Source organism: Culex pipiens, chromosome 3 (genome assembly GCF_016801865.2).
Source record: "Culex pipiens pallens isolate TS chromosome 3, TS_CPP_V2, whole genome shotgun sequence".
NCBI classification, from domain to species: Eukaryota; Metazoa; Arthropoda; class Insecta; order Diptera; family Culicidae; genus Culex; species Culex pipiens.
In genome coordinates this window covers 147,455,617-147,478,434 of record NC_068939.1, presented here as the reverse complement: position 1 = coordinate 147,478,434, position 22,818 = coordinate 147,455,617, and the positions used below count along the sequence as shown (strand labels likewise).

The following is a 22,818-nucleotide window of genomic DNA, read 5'->3' as shown; positions in this document are numbered from 1 at the left end:
GCTGGATTAAAAAAAATCCAATGAACAGCACTGCAAAAAAAATTGCAAAAAAGAAATCGTCTATACTTAGGTATTTCGGAAACAAATGATTGCAAAACAACTGGACAGGTGTAGAATGCATTTTTAAACACTTTTTTCATTCAAATGTTGAAAACATGGCTCGTAAATTATTTTTTTTATTAAAAACATTTGCAACGGTCTTAAATGCATAAAAATTTTTTTTCACAAAATCAGTAAATTTAAATTTAAATTTTTGTACATTTATTGAAGGACAAAAACCCGCACCTTTTGAGCCATTGAAAATGCCGGACAAAAGAATTGCAAATTAGTTATATTTTTTTAAATGATTAAATTTTGGTTTGACATCAGTTTGCACTTAAAAATCTTTTTTTGCAATTGAAAAAAACTTTACAGTAACTTTGATAAAGTGCGCCGTTTTTTAGATATATCCACAAACAGTTTGATTTTAACTAAAACAAATATGTTTTTTTATAATTTATAAAAATGGTGTCCATTAAAGTCCATCGCTGAAAAATATCGATTAGTTCAGACATTTGTGAAAATTGCTGATTCCTTGAAATTTTGAAACGCTCACATTTTAAGAGAACCATAAATTTCAAAATTATATTTTCAATACTATCTTTGAACTTTTTTCTAATGAGTCCGTCGTTGCTCTCTGCGAGGCAAGGCCTGCTTCGATCGTGTCTGGCCTGAGTTTTCGTTTCGCGCGGGAGAAGAAAAGAAGAAAAAAGTGAATTTGCAAGAAGTTGGCCAGTCTCGTCGTTGCTCACTGCGAGGCAAGGCCTGCTTGGATCGTGTTTCGCATGAGTCGTCGTTTCGCGCAAGCGAATAGAAGGACAGGACAGAAGGGTGACACAAAACCATGAAATATTCTACATAAATGCCATTTATTTATCATTATATACGCGCTGATCCCTGTTTTGCCTGATGGGATTGGAAGTTTAAAGATAGTTCGAGGACCCGTCTGGTTTTTGCTCTATGTTTAGGCGGGGCCAGACAATGCCCAATGACCTCGGAATTGGGCCGCTAGGATCTCTGCCATTCTGAAATGGGTCATTGGAAGCAGCGCGAGGGCTGTCACCACCTAATACCCGGGACTGAGATAAGCTGTATCAGCATAACCCAAGTCTGATACAAATTATACTTTCCCATAATTTCGCTGCCGGCCAGCGGGTATTGGATTGGACCACACACACACACACACACACACACACACACACACACACACACACACACACACACACACATATCTTTGAACTTTTTTTTCTAATGTTTAGAGTTAGTTTAAAAATTGAGAAGCATCACAAAGTTTTGTTCGTCATTCTGAATCAATTGTATTGAAGATATCGTTAGCTGAAAAAATATATAATTAATTAGGTGACGCTGCAAGAAGGTTTTAACAAAATTTTAAAAACTGCAAAATTAAAAAAAATATAACTTTTCACAGCATTTATTTTAGAAAAATCAAACGGTTTTTGGAAAAAAACGCTTAGAGGAAGCCTTACTGGAAAAAATGCCCGGTTTCAAAAATAACAGGGCTCTTTTCGATTATGTAAATTTTATCAAAGCTGCTCAATTTTCAAATTAAACTTAATAATTTGAAACAAAAATTGTTGCACATCATGCACTGTTGCTAAAGATGCATTTGTTTGTCCTTCTAATCATTAAAAAATTCAAAAATTAAAAGACGTACCAAGTTAAATTTTAAGTATTATTAATTCAATCGTGAGTTTAAAAAAATATAATTTCCGAAAGTTTGAAAAATTAAACATGATTTAAACATGTTTTTGATATACTTTTCCTAAGAATCGTGTTGCTATCATGCGCTCTTTTCTGGGTGTTGTTGCCTGCTTGAGGAGAGCAGACTTCTTTATCTTTCGATAAAAGCTCCAGCACAAAAGGATGAAACCCCCACTGCTACAAAACGGGCCCGGAATCCTCTCCTAATGGATGCCATCCGATGGACGGTGATCCCCGCAACCGACACTTCCGCTGCTGCCCCAACTCGCTACACGAAAGCTGATTATGGAAAAATAGCCTGCGGGATCGAGAGAAACCCCGACCCCGGAGATGAGACCCGGGGATAATCCATGGACCGGGTGACCGGTGGTGAGGAGGAGGATCAGAACAACGAGGAGTTTGAAGAAGATGGTCCAGCCAGGTGTCGATGGAGCAAAAATGGATTTGAGGAAAAAAGGAGAAAATAAAAGCTTACATGAAGGTTCAAAAGCTGCACAACAAAGTCTGCAGTCAAGGTCTACAAAATGTGGGGTGCGGGAACAAAAAAAAGGGTAGGAAATAAACAGAATAACATCAACAATAACAACAGGTTTCCGCTCTTCAGCAGGTCATAAGTCAACAACACGCCGGCTTGGGCGGGAATCGATGACGGGGAAAACTGGTGGCACGGAAAGTTTGAAAACAATCAATTTGTACTGAAAAAATATTTTTTTTTAAATAAATAAATCATTGTCATATCTTTTTTCGAAAAAAAAATGTAAATTTGATGTTATGTTGATTGATGTTGTTTCAATTGAAATTTTTATTTTTATATCTGTTCAACGACTTTCCAGTGCTCTCAGGACAATTTTCCCGCCCAAACTCTACGAAAAGGATACGCTCAATCTCGCCAACCCCTCCGGGTCAAAGGCCCGAGTCAAAAGGTTTGTCTCATTTTCACCAGCTTCCAGCCAAAGGTTGAACCATTTTCACCGTTTTCCCTCCAAGAAGAAACAGGGAAAAAAAACAATCCAGGTCAGGTGTACCTTGACGAGAGATTTATGATGTTCAATTTATTATCGCTTCTGGGCTTCGATACATTAGATCGCTCATTAATTATTCTGGTCGACGTACGTACACGATGGCGGGTTGGCGATGGCTTAACTCCAAGAATCTCACAGGGGTGGTTGGTTGGTTGGTGTCGACGAACCGAGGAAAAGGTGATGATTACGGCCGTGTTGGCTTTACCCGCCAGCAAAGATGAATGAAGCGAGATGATAAAAGCTTTCGAGGCAGCGATGGGTTAAGAGGGGTAGGGGAAGGTGGCATCGTGGAACTGTTGAATATGCTAAAAAAAAAATCTTTTTTAACTTTGCCACGTTATCACATAATGATAGTTGAAAAAGTATTTAACAGAAAAGTTGTTTTTCTTTTAACTGGAAATTGTTAGAAGTAATCCTTAAAATCAGCGATGGAATAATCATCATCAAAAAAAATAAATCTTTGGATGTTCATCAAGAGAAAAAATAGCTCTCCTCTCTCGCGCACGAAAGATCGGTAAAAAGAATCTAAAAAATCATCATCTTGATTATTCGGCGGAACTTCTTTTTCACTACTACACTTGCAAGTGTAACGTACCTCGTCGTTAAATGGCCAGGCACTTTTTGTAGATGGGCAATATGTGTAAACAAAGTGAAATAATTGTTTTTAAGTGGTGTTGACACGGAAATTCACAAAAAAATTATCAGCAGATTGATTTTCTTGAAGAATTTTGGGAGCGATTTTCTTTTGCGTGAATTGCCTCCTCTCTCTTTTGCAGGTGAAGAAAGTTCGCAAGCGAAATTGTTTTTTTCGCGATTATTCCATCCCTGCTTAAAATTAAATTAAAAACAATTCTCTCCTATATTCCCTAGTAATATCTTTAAACTTACAGGTTTTATCGTGATTCTGAAAACCCGCATACAACCTGAATAGGCTTTCATGGCCTACTTTAAACCTAAAATGTTACTAGGGTTTTCATGCAAAAAAAAGGCAGTAAAAAACTAGATTTTTTCATGTTTAATGTTAAATGTTTAATGTTTAATGTTTAATGTTTAATGTTTAATGTTTAATGTTTAATGTTTAATGTTTAATGTTTAATGTTTAATGTTTAATGTTTAATGTTTAATGTTTAATGTTTAATGTTTAATGTTTAATGTTTAATGTTTAATGTTTAATGTTTAATGTTTAATGTTTAATGTTTAATGTTTAATGTTTAATGTTTAATGTTTAATGTTTAATGTTTAATGTTTAATGTTTAATGTTTAATGTTTAATGTTTAATGTTTAATGTTTAATGTTTAATGTTTAATGTTTAATGTTTAATGTTTAATGTTTAATGTTAAATGTTTAATGTTTAATGTTTAATGTTTAATGTTTAATGTTTAATGTTTAATGTTTAATGTTTAATGTTTAATGTTTAATGTTTAATGTTTAATGTTTAATGTTTAATGTTTAATGTTTAATGTTTAATGTTTAATGTTTAATGTTTAATGTTTAATGTTTAATGTTTAATGTTTAATGTTTAATGTTTAATGTTTAATGTTTAATGTTTAATGTTTAATGTTTAATGTTTAATGTTTAATGTTTAATGTTTAATGTTTAATGTTTAATGTTTAATGTTTAATGTTTAATGTTTAATGTTTAATGTTTAATGTTTAATGTTTAATGTTTAATGTTTAATGTTTAATGTTTAATGTTTAATGTTTAATGTTTAATGTTTAATGTTTAATGTTTAATGTTTAATGTTTAATGTTTAATGTTTAATGTTTAATGTTTAATGTTTAATGTTTAATGTTTAATGTTTAATGTTTAATGTTTAATGTTTAATGTTTAATGTTTAATGTTTAATGTTTAATGTTTAATGTTTAATGTTTAATGTTTAATGTTTAATGTTTAATGTTTAATGTTTAATGTTTAATGTTTAATGTTTAATGTTTAATGTTTAATGTTTAATGTTTAATGTTTAATGTTTAATGTTTAATGTTTAATGTTTAATGTTTAATGTTTAATGTTTAATGTTTAATGTTTAATGTTTAATGTTTAATGTTTAATGTTTAATGTTTAATGTTTAATGTTTAATGTTTAATGTTTAATGTTTAATGTTTAATGTTTAATGTTTAATGTTTAATGTTTAATGTTTAATGTTTAATGTTTAATGTTTAATGTTTAATGTTTAATGTTTAATGTTTTTTGTTTTTTGTTTTTTGTTTTTTGTTTTTTGTTTTTTGTTTTTTGTTTTTTGTTTTTTGTTTTTTGTTTTTTGTTTTTTGTTTTTTGTTTTTTGTTTTTTGTTTTTTGTTTTTTGTTTTTTGTTTTTTGTTTTTTGTTTTTTGTTTTTTGTTTTTTTTTTTGTTTTTTGTTTTTTGTTTTTTGTTTTTTGTTTTTTTTTTTTTTTTTTGTTTTTTGTTTTTTGTTTTTTGTTTTTTGTTTTTTGTTTTTCGTTTTTTGTTTTTTGTTTTTTGTTTTTTGTTTTTTGTTTTTTGTTTTTTGTTTTTTGTTTTTTGTTTTTTGTTTTTTGTTTTTTGTTTTTTGTTTTTTGTTTTTTGTTTTTTGTTTTTTGTTTTTTGTTTTTTGTTTTTTGTTCTTGTTATTGGAAAGTATAGCAGTTATCATTTTACCCAACCTCCTCTAACAATTACGATAGGCAAAGTACGTACACGATATCAAAACACGAATCCCTCCAAAAGCTTTCGGATTCGGGTTTAAAAGATGGTGTTATCCCCGAAAACCTGCCGTGTGACGGGTACTTTCTGATGGGTGCTGGAGGCAAGTGGAGTGGTCCGGCAAAGTGGGCTAACCTTTTTGATGGCATTAAGCCAACCGAGGATGGGCTTAAAATCGATGGCATAACATTGTTAAATTTGTGAAAAGGGTAGAAAAGACAAAGATTTTGGTTTCAAGCCAGAGTGGGAAGATTTCCATTCGGGTTCCGGGGGAAAATTGATTGATCTTTCGTGTTCCGTAAGTCGTTTGAAAATTTAATAAGCATGTTTGATTCGATCTGAGTGGTTAGCCGGATGAAATCTTTTCCAAGCTTTGTCCATAATTGACGCAGTTTTCTTGGCCAGTTTTCTTTTTTTCAGTTGATGGGATTGAAATGTTGCTTTAGCGCATGACTTGATTCACAATCATATCTTGAATTTTAAGTTTTAGTAACTAAAGCAACCATGATAAGAAGAAAATGATTATAAAAGCTTGTCACGGGAATGACAGCAATTTAAATCAAATTAAGCGAAAACATTCCTAAAAGCATGTTTCAATGATTTTCTGCTGATCCAATTATTATTATTACTTGTCCGGTATAAGAACACCATGATGATTGCTAATTACTTTCGCACCTTTCATTATTCGATTCCGGTACCAGCAACATCCTCCCTGTGTATCACCTATAATTAATACAACTATTCCCACACCTCGCCATGATTGCAATCTTTGGCCAAAACCACTATAAATCAGCTATAAATTCCAGCCACCAGCTTCAATTTCAAGTTGACAAACCTCCGGACATGAAGTTCGCAAATTTTCTAACTTTGGTCGTCACCGTGCTGTCGGCAGTAGTATTAGTTGGAAATTCAGTAATCAATTTAGAATAGTTAAATCAATATGTTTTCTTCATTTTCACAGGCAGAGTACGTGCTCGACATTGTCGACTACCAACAGGATTGCGAGAACGGTATGCCCAAGTTCGGCATGGATATGTCCGACCTCGACACCAACCTGGACGAGGAGGGCAATCCTTCCGCTACGGGGAAGATTGTTATCACGGAGGAGTACAACGATCCGATCTCGGTAAGTGTTTAACCAAATTACGTGTGATTTTTTTCAATCGGTTGCAATCGGCTGCTGGCAACTTTTTTCACATTGGTTTTTTTTTAGCCAGACGAATTAGGGCATATTGTTCACATTCTGGAATGGACAAGTTTGGGCAAAACGTACTTTTTGTAATTTTAATATTCAACAATGTTCTTCGTCATACAGGTCATGTCTGTGACATAACCACCTGAATCTTTTCTTTTTTTTTTGCCAAATCAACACTACCATTTCAGATTCATGCCTACACGAAGCGTTTCCTGCATGGCTCCTGGGAGGATGGGGAAATTTCCCGTGACGTCACGAACTTGTGCGCCGTGTTGACCGTCCCGTTCGAGCCATGGTATCCGTTCTTCAATGCGATGAAAAATCAGGGCTGTCCCTTTGAAAAAGGGGTAAGTTGACAAAAAATGGCATTTAGTCATGTGTATAATAATTTGCTATTTGTTCCAACAGCACGAGGAGTATCTGGAAAATGTGGCTCTTGGTGATATTCCGATTAGCTTCCCGTCAACGTTTGCCGGCGAGTGGAGAATGTACCTCGAGATCAGCACGCCGAGAGGGGGCCAAACCGTTACCGAATGTATGAGGATCGCATTTGACATAAAGGAGGTGTAAGGACGGACCAGAGCGACGGTTTACAATTTACGGACGTTTTTTTTTTCTAAATGATCAAAGAACCAAATAACCTACCTTGCTTACACTATATTTGTACTTAATGTTTTGGGAGAAGGCAGGATACACTTAATGTCAATATGGTTCTTATGTTACAGAGCAACCTCTTTTGACGCGATGCGTTACGTTTTTCTATTTTTTTGCAATCTTTTAAAAGCAATTTGTAGGTTTTGTTCAGATCTACAAAACACCTTTTGAAGCTTGCAAAATTATTGTATGGTTGAAGAGAGATCGACGAAATAAAAAGCGAAACGCCACCGCGTAGAAAGAGGTTAGTATTAAAAGGAATAGATGGAATTGTTTTAAGCTATTTAAGCTGTCATTGATGAGTTAGGGTGCACTTTTTTGAGTCGATGCCAGTGATTTTTCGCACAATATTGAATGATATAAAAACTGTGAGTTTTGAGCATTATAACACTCGATAAATGTACTTTTTAATATCACCTCCTAGAACCACCGTCATGCATAGAGTGGAGTGGGGTGATTTCCCAAGTAGCAAGACAAATGCCTTTGATTCTAAAGCATTTTTATAATAGTTTTATCAAATGCAATAAAGATTTGTTACATCTTTCACCAAATCCAACAGGTTTTACCATTCCACAAACTTAAACATATTTTAAAGAATTCTTCAAGATATCATGAAGAATTTTGTTTAGAAGTTTTAAATAAGCTTTCAACTTTACACTTTAAGTACGCCTGAAGAATTCTTGATATAGCTTGATTAACTTAACAAATGCTGCTTTAAATCTGTTAAGTCTTTCGTAAGCATTTTATCAATCTTGTTAGATTTGTACTTTCACTTTGACATATTCAGTTGTACGTGAACAGCGCAGTGAAATACATTGAGAGGCGAGCTGATTTTTTGAAAAACGCTTCTGGGCATAATTACTAGTGAGTTTTCGGTTAAAGTTTAAAATTACATATGACTTAATAACTATGTGTTGATAATAATAAAATATTTTTTAATTGGTGGTTTTTTATCGTGTTTGAATTGTGATAGAATTGTGAGAAATCGGAACATTTCACTGAACCTGAAATTCTTTTGCTTTGCAATAGTTGCATGTACTGGTGCTGTGCATTATCATTATTGTGTCAAAGTGGATGTACATCATGTTATGTTGCAATTTAGCGTTACTAAACGAGGCATTTTATCAAATTGTTTTCGTTTTAGTGTTTTTCGTCCTGCCCCTTTTATCAAAGCCTTTCAGTCTTGATTAGAACTTCTTTAAATACATATGGTTTTCGAAAAGTAGTTGATAAAACTTTTCATCCTTAGAGTTACCTTGTTCAAAACTATCAAGATTTTATTATCTGTATTGCTACGCGCTGTCATTTACAGTTTTGCTTGTGCTGATTGCAGCGGTTTTTTGTTCACTAATATGTTTAATTTGAAAAGAGAGTGATAATCGTTTTAAAATATCATTGTTTGTGGTGCGCATTCTATATTGTGAGGGAGTTAAAGATTGTAATAGCAACAGAAGGTAAAAATAGTGAAAGTAGCTGCTTTTTAAGGCAGTGTCCAACCCACCTTCGCTGTTTAAAGTTTGGTCATTGAACTGTGTTGAGTGACCGAGTTTGTGCTTTTTTAGTTGTTATATAATAAATAAACCACATGCAAACTAACAAAAATGTGTTTTTTTTATTGAATTATTGCCAAATTCAAATCCGTTGTCCAAGTCGATCTATTTACAGTTGATGAAGCCCGCATGCGCTACGTTCCCAGCCGTGTGCAATTTAATCTTGGTTAAGACCACGATAAAGTATGTGAACCTGTTTTAAACCCTAATAAATCCTTTTTAAATCAAGTTATTCCTAGCGAGTTTTGGGAAAGAGTCTTTGAAGAAGCATTGAATTTGAAATAGACTTAAAAAAGAATTTTAATATTTATAAATTTTCGCCATATTGCCAAACAAATAGAGGTGCTGGAAATCGTAGCCATATTGAATTTTGGAGCAACAACCGGCGAAAAAGATTTTTTTTCGATAATAGTTTAGTTTTTTTTTTGTGATAATTTTAAAGGCGCGTTCCATTTTTTCGAGCTATCTTGTAAAAATGTTCGGTAATTTTTTTTGGCACTACTGTAATGGTACATTTCATTGGAGAAATGCAAGTGCTTAAATATATTTAAACAATTATTATCAAATGAATAATCAACTACCATAAGCCTTTTAGAATTCCATTTCGCATAAGAATATTTGTCTTTAATCAAGTAAATCAGCATGCTGTTCCCTTTTTGTACAGGCTTCTGGTTCTCTTTGAGAGAACATTCATAAATGCTTCGTGCTTCCCGAGCAGACGGAAATAACTTGGGAATAACATTTTTTGATGTTTTAAAATACTAGGCCAATAACATTTTATGTTATTTATAACAAGATTTGTTATTCGTCGTTATGATTTTTTTGTTATTGGATCGTTATTGTAATAACAGACAAATAACATTTTTAGTTATTTTTCGAACAAATCTCTGTTATTATTTTTTGTTATTTTAACAACTAATCCGATCATCCCAATAACAGTTGGAGGTATTCTTCTATAACAAAAAATGTTATTCCAAAGTTGTTTTGGCTCTCGACCAACATCAGACCAATAACAAATTTTGATATGATAACATAAACTGTTATTAAACTCTTATTCAAAAATAGATTTTGCAGGAAAATTCCATAACAATTTTGGTTATTTTAACAGTATTTGTTATTGAAATGGCATGAATTTTGTTATTACCGTCTGCCCGGGTTTGTTATAACCTTTAGGAGTTCCTACAGGTTGCCACAAAAATCTTTAAAGTTTTATTCGAGCATTGAAGAGCTTTATAAAGTATTTATTAGGTACACAATAAAACTATAATGTCTTATGATACTCTTAATTTTTACTCTGGCTAACCTCCTAAAGTAGTCCATTTTAGCTTTATTGCTGATTTAACACTTATTTAACACAGCATGTAAGACTAAAAGGCATCTCGCATACATTTTCTCAGGAATTCTACATAACTTCTCCAAAACTACAGTAAAACTAAAATTGTTACTTGGGTTGAATCCGTTTAGCATTCAGCGTGTGGGTTAAAAAAATTTGCCATGTTTTAGAAAGTTGTGTGGAATTTACTCAAACACTGTAGAAAACAAAATTAACTAATAATAAAAAAATATTAATATTGAATTACTTAAATTTTTATTGAGAGTGCATTCCATAAACCTCCAAAAGATCTTTATTTTTTTATGCATTTTTTTGTGTAAAAACAATCTTCTTATTTTCATTACGCTATTGTTTGTCATGAATGGTTTGGTAATTTTATCATCTTCAAAACTCTTACGCAGTTTATGTTTAATTAAACTTTCCACTATTAATTCAATCAATTCGCATTCGCATTCGCATTTCGCATTCGCATGGAGATGGTGATCTTAGCGGGTTGCAGACTGGATTTCGTCATGTTTGTGTGATGATTATCCAGCCCAGGTTGCTTAGAAATTGATTAAAAGGAATTAAAACCAATTCTACCAGGACAGGACAGCCAGCACCATGAAAGCCATCCATTGCCGGCCGCTCCCATCTCCACCATTCACCGGGGCAGGAATAAGGATTAGGAGCACGGGAAGTGTTGATGCTGAACTTACTTAGAAAAAGGTAGCGAAACCGCAGGCTCTTTTTCCCAGCCCTATTGTGGAACTCGATCAAACTGACCGTTTGATCAAATTTGATTGAATTTAAACAACAGAGCTGCGTAAGCATCGCGTGGAGTTGGTAGTTGGGAAAGGTAAGGGTCTGGGATTCGCCCTAAGCAAGCGATACGACCATTGGCATAAGTGAGGTTAAAGGGTAAGTTATTATTCTCAAGGCAGACTATCGGAAGCTGCTGTTGAGACTGTTCCCGTTTACATTTGATAAATTAAGTCTTTTATAAGATTGAAAATTTACTCTCAAGGCAAGCAATCGGATGCTGCTGTTGAGAAAATTTAAAGTTTAGCTGATGGATATTTTATTTACTTAAGTGTTCTTTCTTAGACAGCCGGCTGCGGAAAGATCGAACAAAATTATATTCTATCAGATCGATTTCAGTATAGCGATTCGAATATTTCAAGATATTATCCGATTTTACACGACAAGTTTGATCACGCTTAAGAAGTTAAATGTGCAAATTTCCTCAAAAAGTTTTAAAGAGGAAAAATATTAACATCAAACCGAAAAACTATTTAATATGTTAGAAAGAGCTAAATTAGCCGACGGTAATGCAAAAAGTCTCACGTCCCCGAGAGATATCGCGCTTCGCGGTGAAAATCATTCGAATATACGATAAAACGCGACTTTTCGTGGGGGTATTCCGTACCCAGATTTTTGTTCGATTCCTTAAAAATGCTGCAAAAAATGTTTTATCATATTCATACCTTAATAACATTTTTTTTTCTCACACACATGTCATTTGATGAGCCGGATCAATAAATATATTCCTATCATAGAACATTCATGGAAATAAAATGTTGAGAATGTGCAATTGTTGTTCACAATTAATTAAAATAAAATAAAAAAAGAAAAATAGTTTTTAGGCAAAAAATCAAACTTTACGTCAAGAATTGTTGATAAATTATGAATTATCGATAAATTTGAAAAATTTTAATGTTTGGCATCACTGATCAGTTGATCCGGCTCAACTTTTCGACACTCACTCACACTCACACATAAAATATTCCTATTGGAATTTTCTCACCGGATTTATACACTTCATGATGATTCATCTCCGAAGATCGGCGACACCCGAAACAAACACCTGGAGTCAGCTGCCAAACCTGCTTCCTAATGCTCGGCAACTGCAACACGAAGCTCGGCGCTCTTCCTCATACCGCCGCACAAAGAGCCCCCGTCGACCCCACGGATGGTTGGAGTCATCGACTGACCAAAACCATTACACTTACAATCTGTCTGTGCTTGTCTCTTAGCACGACTACACACACACTCTCTTTTAGACAGGCAGACACTGCACACAAACGCATATTTGCTCCTTCTGCTCTCCTCTTCAAAAACACACCTTTGCTCCAGAAAGCTCTCCACCACGATTGGTTTCTTCTCTTTTCCTCAAATTACACGAATACCACTGAGAACCAACAGCACCAACACTATTTGGCTCACTTCCCCTCCTCTCACTGAATGAACTCGCGGTTTGGCCGAAAAAACATGGCCGTCAAGCAAAAATTGCCTCTTCCACAAATTAAAACACAGAATTATCGGATAATATTCACAAAATTCGCGAAAACTCCTTCACGACGGCACGAACCAATGATTCACACAGCACTTAACAGAGCACCCGAGGTGGTACTTTGTGTTTTTCTCGCGTAAAATCGAATTAAAAAACGAGCAATTAACAAACGTGACCGAGCCGCGCAACACTCTCACTCTCTCCTCTTTCCACTATTAATTCAATCAATTGAATAAAAAGTAGCTATACCCGAGCAGACGGAAATAACGTGGGAATAACATTTTTTGATATTTGAAAATACTAGGCCAATAACATTTTATGTTATTTATAACAAGATTTGTTATTCGCCGTTATGATTTTTTTGTTATTGGATTGTTATTGTCATAACAGACTAATAACATTTTGAGTTATTCTTCGAACAAATCTTTGTTATTATTTTTTGTTATTTTAACAACTAATCCGATCATCTCAATAACAGTTGGAGTTATTTTTCCATAACAAAAAATGTTATTCCAAAGTTGTTTTAGCTTTCAGCCAATATCAGACCAATAACAAATTTTGTTATGATAACATAATCTGTTATTAAACCCTTATGCAAAAATGGATTTTGCAAGACTATTCCATAACACTTTTTGTTATTTTAACAGTATTTGTTATTGAAATGGCATGAATTTTGTTATTACCGTCTGCCCGGGTAGGGAGGTTTGATCCATGGTTCGTTTAGTTGGAGATGACTTACTCCAGTTTGAATCATTTCTCGAATGTTTTGATAACCAAAATTATATGCTCCCCGAGCAGATGGAAATAACTAGAGAATAACATTGTTTGATAGTTCAAAATACTAGGCCAACAACATTTTATGTTATTTATAACAAGATTTGTTATTCGTCGTTATGATTTTTTTGTTATTGGATCGTTATTGTAATAACAGACTAATAACATTTTTATTTATTCTTCGAACAAATCTTTGTGTTCGGCCGATGCCGAAGATTTCACCAAGAAATTCGCAGTTTGAAGCAGTGTGCGCAACCCCACCCCTGCGCCACTGACAGAACGGCGCTGCCAACTTGACAGAACAACAACAACGGCGCGACGACGAGAGTTCGCGCGCAACGAACACGAAAACCGAACGGAAAGTGCGCGCCAAAGCAAGTCGCACGAAGGATCGCGTAGAGAACAGATCGTAATCCTGTAAATATCATCGGAAATACAAGTTTAGTGCTAGTGAAAAACTGTGTTTTCGTCCCGGAATTGAACTTCCAAAAGAAGCTTGAGTTTTTACAGTCCGCTCAAGTTGAAGGACAGTCCACCTTGTCCAAACCGTTGCCAGGAGCCGCAACATTTGGTCCATTCGAACCGGACAGAGGACCCGAAAGTTCGCGAGTGAAAGTGAAGAGTGGCGGCGGACCAACCGGATGGTCGCCATCTTGAAAATCTCGATTCCGCAGAAGAAGAAGTTTGAAGTCGCGATCAATTCAAACACCTCGCGTGCCTCCAGATGAGGAAAAGTTTATCCTCCATCTCGCGATCGTCTCGAGTGCTCCGCGTGAAAACGTGTCGCGTGTCTGTGTCTTGCAGAACGACGGATCGGAAGACGCTGAGGGAAGATCAGCGAAACGCGTCAAGCGAAGCGAAGTGAGCCGGAAGTTGGTTACCGGCAGAAGAATCAAAGTGCGTTCACTCGGCAAGGAGCAAGCAAGCGTTGCCATCTTGCCTCAGATAAAGTGCTAAACCGAGACCGGAAGTGATAGTTTAAGAAGGCGACTCCGTGGCCTGAAGAACGGCGGAAACAGTGGCGGCAAGAGCCCGCAAAAAAGCGAAAAGATGTTCGCGTAAAAACCTGTGAGTGTGTGCGGTGAGCGTAGCGACGCCATTTTGTTTGGTTCCCAAGCGTGGAACATTCCAGTTCACAGTACCGCTGCGAATTTGGCGGTCGCTCCAGCTGCACACGGTAGAAGAAGAAGCAGTGGAACGTATCCGGCTGCAAGCGTCAGCGGGGACGATTCCAGATCCAGCCGCGTCGAGGCCACAGCACCGACGGAAAGGGCCTGCTGCAAGCGTCAGCAGGAGAGTTCCGGGAGGGTGGCTGCGACGAAGAATCCCGAAGAAAAGTGTTTCGCTTAAGAGCAAGTGCGACACCCCGAATAAAAAGTCCTAAAGTTGGCCTGCTGCAAGAGCAAGCGAGGAAGGTTTCGGATACCGGTTGGGAAGCCGCTACCCGAGCAGAAAGTGTTTTGCTGATGTGCTGCCGCTGTTGTGTCGCCACGAGTGCGATCACGGCGGAACATTGAAATCTAGAGATCCCAAAACTAAACACCAGAAAGGATGAATCCCGCTGGACATCCGAGGTCCTCGAAGAGGTTGGCCAACAAGCGACGCCAGCTGAAGTTGAAGATCCTGCTACTCCAAGAACGACTTTCCACCCTCGAAGAAGACCAGCAATTGCCATCCATGCCGGAGTTCCGGGTGTTCGCGAAGAACATCGAGCGATTCTACGGTGAGTTAGATCGAGTGCTGCGAGAAATTGAGGATTGCGACAGTTTTGCCGATGAACGAGACGCCCACGACATGGAGTGTGCGGCGATTGAGGGGCTACTCCAAGGAGTCAACAACAAGATTGTAGCCCTCAGTCTCGCACTGCTGTCCAAGCCCGTCCAAGCCACTGAACAGCAACAAGTCCAGCCTTTAGCAGTCTCGCAGCAGGTTGCCATCCCAACTCCGCTTTTCACGAACGACGCTCGTGGTGAAGGAGAGTGTACCGGTGACTGCGATGTTCCGGAGAGAACCGACCTAGCTGCAGCTGATGCTAAGGTATGTGCCCCAATTCAACTCCTCTCGAGCCCATCCAACGCAACCACAGAGCGTGGCGACCCGTTGTGCACGCGGTGCAACGGTTGCCACTTGAGTACCGACTGCTTTGTACCCAGTGAAGTACCTCTCGGACAGAGTCACGAGACGAACTCCAACCTGAAAGCCTTCCAAAGCATGCCAGACAGTCCCGCCGAACCTGAAGTGGTTCAACACGAAGCCTCGACAAGAGTTCGAGGTGACGTCGACATGTCCGGCGATTCGGGCGTACCTCCTACGCTGCGGTCAGAAGAGCGGATACGCGGTGACCTCGACGTTGGCTGGTGTCAGCCAGTGGAACTTGGTTCACTGCTACCAGCCGACGCAGAACGAGAAGACGCCAAGTCCGATGACCCAAGGCAGGGGACAGCTGGACTGGTAGACGAAGATCGCGATATCGCCACGAACCAGGCAGTGAAGGACGAGGACGCTCGATCACTGCAACCAGCCGAAGCCGACGAAGTGAACGACGAGGACCGTTCGCTTTCGATCAATGCACAGCCCGTTTGCACATCACCAGCCGTCCAAGAGGACGCAGCCACAAAGCCAAGCCACAAGAGTGAGACGTACAGCTGCCAGCTATACAACGCCAACGTCGCACGATCGACTGATCGTGTCCGTGCAGCCAGAAAGTTTGCGGAGAAGCTGCTGCAGTCCGTGATCTTCACCAACAACGAGAAGCAGTCCCGTTTGGTTTGGGACCCGGGATTGCAGCTGAGATCTGCCTCCCGCTCAACCATTCGACCAACCGAAGAACACCACCAGATGGCAGCAAGCTCGGGACGAAGCATGCGCATCTGATCCGAGATCCTTAACCACCAACGAATTCCAGCGTGGCCAGCGGCCGATTCTCTTCTAGCGGGATTGATGTTAGAAGCCGAGCCTTCAACCCGGGGGGAGAATGTTCGGCCGATGCCGAAGATTTCACCAAGAAATTCGCAGTTTGAAGCAGTGTGCGCAACCCCACCCCTGCGCCACTGACAGAACGGCGCTGCCAACTTGACAGAACAACAACAACGGCGCGACGACGAGAGTTCGCGCGCAACGAACACGAAAACCGAACGGAAAGTGCGCGCCAAAGCAAGTCGCACGAAGGATCGCGTAGAGAACAGATCGTAATCCTGTAAATATCATCGGAAATACAAGTTTAGTGCTAGTGAAAAACTGTGTTTTCGTCCCGGAATTGAACTTCCAAAAGAAGCTTGAGTTTTTACAGTCCGCTCAAGTTGAAGGACAGTCCACCTTGTCCAAACCGTTGCCAGGAGCCGCAACACTTTGTTATTATTTTTTGTTATTTTATCAACTAATCCGATCATCCCAATAACAGTTGGAGGTATTCTTCCATAAAAAAAAATGTTATTGCAAAGTTGTTTTGGCTTTCAACCAATATCAGAACAATAACATTTTTTTTATGGTAACATAAACTGTTTTTAAATTCTTATCCAAAAATGTATTTTGCAAGAATATTCCATAACACTTTTTGTTATTTTAACAGTATTTGTTATTGAAATGGCATGAATTTTGTTATCCCGGGCAGACGGTAATAACAAAATTCATGCCATTTCAATAACAAATACTGTTAAAATAACAGAAAGTGTTATGGAATATTCTTGAAAAATCAATTTTTGCATAAGGGTTCAATAACAGTTAATGTAATCATAACAAAATTTGTTATTAGTCTGATATTGGTTGAAAGCCAAACCAACTTCGGAAAAACAATTTTTGTTATGGAAGAATAACTCCAATTGTTGTTAGGATGATCGGATTAGTTGTTAAAATAACAAAAAATAAAAACAAATATTTGTTCGAAGAATAACTAAAATTGTTATTAGTCTGTTATTACAATAACAATCTAATAACAAAAAAATCATAACGACGAATAACAAATCCTGTTATAAATAACATAAAATGTTACTGGCCTAGTATTTGCAAATATCAAAAAAATTTATTCCCATGTTATTTCCGTCTGCTCGGGTGCTGAAATATTGAAAAATCTCATAAATTTATGAATACATGTTCTTATTCTTATTGTTCATTTTAACCACAAACTTTTTTTAATATCTAAAATGCCATTTTTCTAAAATCTGTCGCAGGCCAGAGAAAGGGGACCTCTGTCCTGGTTTGCCACATTTGGTTCTGTATTTTCGAGGGACTCATATACATTAAAGATTGGCAAAAAAAACATCATATATCAATTTGACAAAATCTGGAAGAAAAAGATTTTGATTGTTGTCACTAAAAAAAAACTGGCAATGCCAGATTTATCTGGCAACCTGGCATCCCTGCTCTCAGCATCGAACTTAGCCGACCAAGATTTTGTGTTCACAAACAAACGCAGCTCAACGGGTCGTTTCCAAATCTCCATCTCACGTTCTTAATTGCAGTTTTCGGAGAGATCGAAAGACTCGGCGGTAGAGGTGGGCAAAACTGCTCTTTTTTAGGAGCCGCTCATTTTCGTTCGCTCACTAAAAAGAGCCGCTCTTTTGAACGGCTCTTTCGCTCTTTTTCAAAATTTGGATGAAAAGGTTATTTTTAAGAATTGTGTGATTTTGCGAACTCTTTTCTAAATTCTGATTTAATCCATGAAGTCTATAAACACTGAAGTTAAATCAGGCAAGAGAATTATTGTTTTCCATAATCTCTCAGCTATTTAGTAGATTTTTGGTAATATTTTACAAGCTATGCAATTTTAAATGCCCAAATTTGTATTCGGATAATACTTTAATGTACGATCAGTTATATAAAGAAAAACTTTTTCATTTTGTTTAGAAAATCATTTACTTTTGGAATTTCAAAGAAAAGTAGGAAACTGAAAATAAGTTTAAAACTTTAAAATGGTGTTTGGCAGCAATGCTATTTTGGGATTAATTTTTATAAGCAATTATTTTTCAATTAAGAGTTGCATTTTCAATTCTAAAAACAAAAATTGTGATGCAATTTGTTCGAAATTCGATTAATAATATTTATAACAAGTTTAAAAATCATTCTATCTTGGAACGGTTCTTTCAAAAGACCGGAGTTTAAACAAGAACCGCGGTTCTTTTTTTTTGTGAGCCATGGTTCGTTCGCTCTTTTTGGTGAATCGGCTCGCTCTTTTTTTGCCCACCTCTACTCGGCGGTGAGAGCGTGTAGTCGAGGGGAGAAGTGATAGAAAGAGAATTGCTGGGAATCGCGAGACAAAGGAAGAGATCTCACAAGCTGTAGCCCGGGCAGACGGTAATAACAAAATTCATGCCATTTCAATAACAAATACAAGCAAAATAACAGAAAGTGTTATGGAATCTTCTTGAAAAAAATAATTTTTGCATAAGGGTTCATTAACAGTTAATGTTATCATAACAAAATTTGTTATTGGTCTGATATTGGTTGAAAGCCAAAACAACTTTAAAATTACATTTTTTGTTATGGAACAATACCTCCAATTGTTATTGGAATGATCGGATTAGTTGTTAAAATAACAAAAAAGAATAACAAAGATTTGTTCGAAGAAGAACTCAAAATGTTATTAGTCTGTTATTACAATAACAATCCAATAACAAAAAAATCATAACAGTGAATTACAAAACTTGCTATAAATAACATGAAATGTTATTGGCCTAGTATTTTCAAATATCAAAAAATGTTATTCCCGCGTTATTTCCGTCTGTTCGAGTAAGGTTTTCTTAACGGAGAAAAATGAGTTCCGAAAATCGTGAACAAATGTTCGAATTTCATGATACGTTCTCAAAAACGTAACAAGGCATTTGAACACCCCGAGCAGACGGAAATAACTGGGTTTAAATGATAATTTTACATGGAAATCCAAAATATGACCAAAAATCGATTTGTTGACAAAAATTACATGGAAAAACATATATTTGGAAAATTTTCGAATTTCTTTAGGGTGGTCCAATATGGTTTTCCCTTGAAAATTAAACTTTTTCAAATGAAGATATTTCGAGTTTAAAGAAAAACACCTCTGAGATTTTTTCAGCATTTGTAGTGATGAATCTCCTCTTTCAAATGCAACCTGGCTTCAAATTGCCATGTCAAATAAGAAAAATGTTCGTTTTTTAGAGTTCTAAAAGTGCCCGTAACACCACTTTTCTCTAAAACCTAACCCTGAATTGCCACGTACAAAAAACTGATTTTTGGAGGTTTGCTCAGATGCTTTCTATAAATTTGGTCGTAGAAGGCGTAGATTACGAGATAAAATTTTGGTGTCTTCGACAAAGTTGCATAAATTGGCAAGCCTAACAACTTTTTACGAGACGAAAAAATTCCCAAAAATATTCCTGAAAAGTTAGATTTTCAAAATCACCCTTAACGTGAACCACCCTAATATTCAACCAAATCAAAAGTTGCCCCTTTCCATTTGCAACAACTCTTGTGAAGACAGCAAAGCTCCAAAACTTCACCATTTTTTCAGAAAATCCATTTTCTACTTAATTTTGCGATCTGGACCACTGTGCACTGTGACGAGGAGTTCGACATTTTTGAGTTAAACTATACTTTTTTCACTGAGCCTAGAAAGTCTTATGATCAGGGCTGTGGAGTCGGAGTCGGAGCCGGAGTCAGTGGAGTCAGGTCTTTTTGGAGACGCAAATAGCTGGAGTCAGAGTCGGAGTCGGCTAAATATTATGAGCTGAAGTCGGAGTCGGAGCCGGAGTCGAAAATTTCTGATAAACCCGGAGTCGGTGTAAAGTGATTTGAGTTGAATCTAAAATGCTATAAGCTTTTCAAAAAGATCACTAACGATCACTAACGACTATAGCGACCCTTAAACCCTATCCGATTTTTGTACAGATGCCTATTTTTGTCAAAGTAATCGAGCCATAGGGTGTCCCTAAAATCATTTTCTTTGTTGTCATTCTAATCAGTATAATGTCTAATGTAAATAAAAAAATTAAGTGTTATGTTGAAAACATCTGAATATCAAATATTTGAAATATCAAAAACAGGTTGCAACTATTTTTTAAATAACCATATTGAATACATCGATTACCTTAATGTAAACTGTTGCTATGCAAAAACCTGGACGTGTTGATCTTTAGGCAAACTGTTTGGCAGCAAATTTAAGAGCGAGTGATGTTATTAGAAAAATCTTACTAATACTGAGTTGACGTTGGAGTCGTAGTCGGAGTCGGAGTCGCCTAAAGTGGGTAGGCCGGCGTCGGAGTCGGAGCCGGAGTCGGTTGGAGCCGAAGTTGGAGTTGGAGTCGGAGTCGTTTGAAATATGACCCGACCCCGCAGCCCAGATGATGAACTTTTTGAGGGTCCATTTTCTAAGTTACATTTTCCTTAGGTGCTTCCAAAAACACGAGTCATGGTGTCAATATGGCACCGCCTTCCCGTTTCAACTTAAAAAACTCGCTTGCCGTAAACACCCCCTCTTACATCATCTTGACAGCCACACCGCATGCATAAATACCTACCTTTTAATCCTCGCTTCGCGACCGTCCGGGAAATTGTCGCTTCTCCTTTGTCCAATCCAATCGAATCGAAAATCCAAAATTATCGGCTTACTTTCCGTATCACTCAATGGAACGGTTTGTACAAACACACACAAATAAACACGGCCTCCAACAAATAACACACCAAAAGTGCGCGCTTTCACCCTCACACCCCTCTTTTATCAGTATTTAAACGTTGTCAATCACGTATTATCAAGTTTAATCCCTTATTCCACTTCCCGCACGTTTGGGGAACGCAACCAACTCAACCGGATTGATGCTCCCACGCTTGTGTGGGTGTGTGAGCGATCTTGTTCTCTCTGTTTTTACCCGCTCTCCCTCGCACCTTTTTTTCAGATTTTTTTTATCAGCACAAATTTTTAAAAGCACCGCCCTCTCAAGCTTTCCAATTGATGGGTTCGCTAAAACTCACCGGCACTCGCGAAAGCTCGTTCAAAAATTAATTCCACACAACAGCGCGTCGCGCTGCAAGCTCCGTGTTTTCGCTCTCCGCCTTCACCTCGTTCGCGGTATGTATCGCTAGCGCAACACGATTCGTTTTGCGTATAATTTCCCGTTCGAGAGTTTAATCCGTTAGCGCGCGCTTGGTCTGGAATTTTGGTTGCAGCGGGGTGGCGGGGGTGCAAAATTCTATAATCCGCTTTACTCCCTCGGGCGGTACTCCGGACTCTAGTGACAATATTTGAAAATTTATTTCACCGTAACCGTTGGTTTGTGATGACTGGTTTTTTTTTATTTATTTTTTTGGGTGTGGGTTTTAGATGCTCCAACTTTTTGGGTGCGAAAAAGAGTCACGAGTTTCGGGACCAAACACAATGTGTTTTGTGTGTGTGAATAAGTAAAAGCTCGAACTTTTTGTTTGTTTCCGCTTTGTTGTGTTTGGGAATTTGATTTTTTGTTGTTGTCGTGGGGAATTGTTCGTGGTGGTGCACCCCTTTTTTCGGAGCGTCACGATGATTAATAGGAGCAGCCTTGATTTATGGCTCCCTCGAGAGGAGTTCGCTCCAGGATTCGCCGGAGCGCGCCTGGCCGTGTGACCTCAGGGCGATTATTAGTAATTAGAGCAAATTTGCACAACCATTAATCATGTAAAGCCAGCCGCCCCAGGTCGCGACCAGTCGACGCGCGATACACCGTGTGTGTGTGTGTCCTGGGAATATGCGGAAGGGTATGGATTTCAGCATCCGGTCTTCGCCGGCCCCCCTAATCCTCCCGGACCAAGTTCTGGCACGCTTTTTCCATAAATTTCCGCAAACCAGCCAACCAAGCCAAACTGTGCAACGACGTGTATGTGTGTGTGTGTCCGTACGTGTCCGCAACGTCACTCGGGCAACTCACACTTGCTTCCTCGCTTCATCCCCAGTAAACCGAACTATCTCTTCAGCGAACTCTTGGTCCGTTCTCGACGCTTGAATTATTCACAACTGCATAGGGGGCGCCACTACGCCCTCCAGAACCCGACACTGCAGTCCCCCGTCGTCCCAGGGAAAAATTCCACAACGCACACACGCCCCGGCAGCCTCCAAAAATTCCTCAGACGGCTACACCAATCTTCGCCCGAAAGCTCCGACACAAATCCCAAAAATCGCGCGACACGTGCTCGATGCTCACTCTCGCCACGCACACGTCCACGTCCGGAATGGTCTGACAGCGAACTGGCGGACCCGACGGAACCGAGATCGAACCCTCGGAAGGACGCGCATCGCGCGGATCTTCCGGCAGGGGCGCCCACCACCGGAGTCGGAGCAAACGGCGGCCAAAAGCTCTCCCCTCAGAGTGAGCGTGAGTGACTCGTTAACGGCGAGAGGAAGTGAGATTCGCTCTCGTGTCACGCGGGGGGTTCCTCTGCAAAAGGGGTGGTGTGTGACAACTCCGGGTTGGGAAAATCGGGGTCACGATGAGCCTGCCTGCCCCTGGGTGCAACAGGTTGTGATGGTTTTGTTTTGATTCTTTTGTGGAGGCAAGGTGAGGTTGCGCGAGAGCGTGGCAATGTGACAAATATTGCGTGGGAGAGAGAATGTAGCAAGAGAGGGAATGCAAGGCTGCAAAGGTTTGGGAAAGTGAGAGCCGT

At 38.1% G+C, this 22,818-nt stretch overlaps 3 protein-coding genes across 3 annotated transcripts in view; 2 read left to right on the top strand and 1 right to left on the bottom strand.

Moving 5' to 3' along the window:
* Positions 1 to 22,386, bottom strand: part of LOC120432174 (connectin-like) — a 360,132-nt gene extending 337,746 nt beyond the window's left edge. Inside the window, exon 1 of the mRNA XM_039597312.2 lies at positions 20,709 to 22,386. The gene's annotated coding sequence lies outside the window, so the exon portion shown is untranslated. The remainder of the gene's footprint in view (positions 1 to 20,708) is intronic.
* LOC120432175 (uncharacterized) lies at positions 5,410 to 8,965 on the top strand. Its single transcript, XM_039597313.2, has 4 exons — positions 5,410 to 6,343; positions 6,405 to 6,569; positions 6,827 to 6,985; positions 7,047 to 8,965. The coding sequence occupies exons 1-4, from the start codon at positions 6,200 to 6,202 to the stop codon at positions 7,206 to 7,208; spliced, it is 630 nt and encodes a 209-aa protein (XP_039453247.1). The 5' UTR covers positions 5,410 to 6,199; the 3' UTR covers positions 7,209 to 8,965.
* LOC120432184 (uncharacterized) lies at positions 14,773 to 16,095 on the top strand. Its single transcript, XM_039597324.1, has one exon. The coding sequence runs from the start codon at positions 14,773 to 14,775 to the stop codon at positions 16,093 to 16,095; it is 1,323 nt and encodes a 440-aa protein (XP_039453258.1).
* Positions 22,387 to 22,818: the final 432 nt, after the last annotated feature.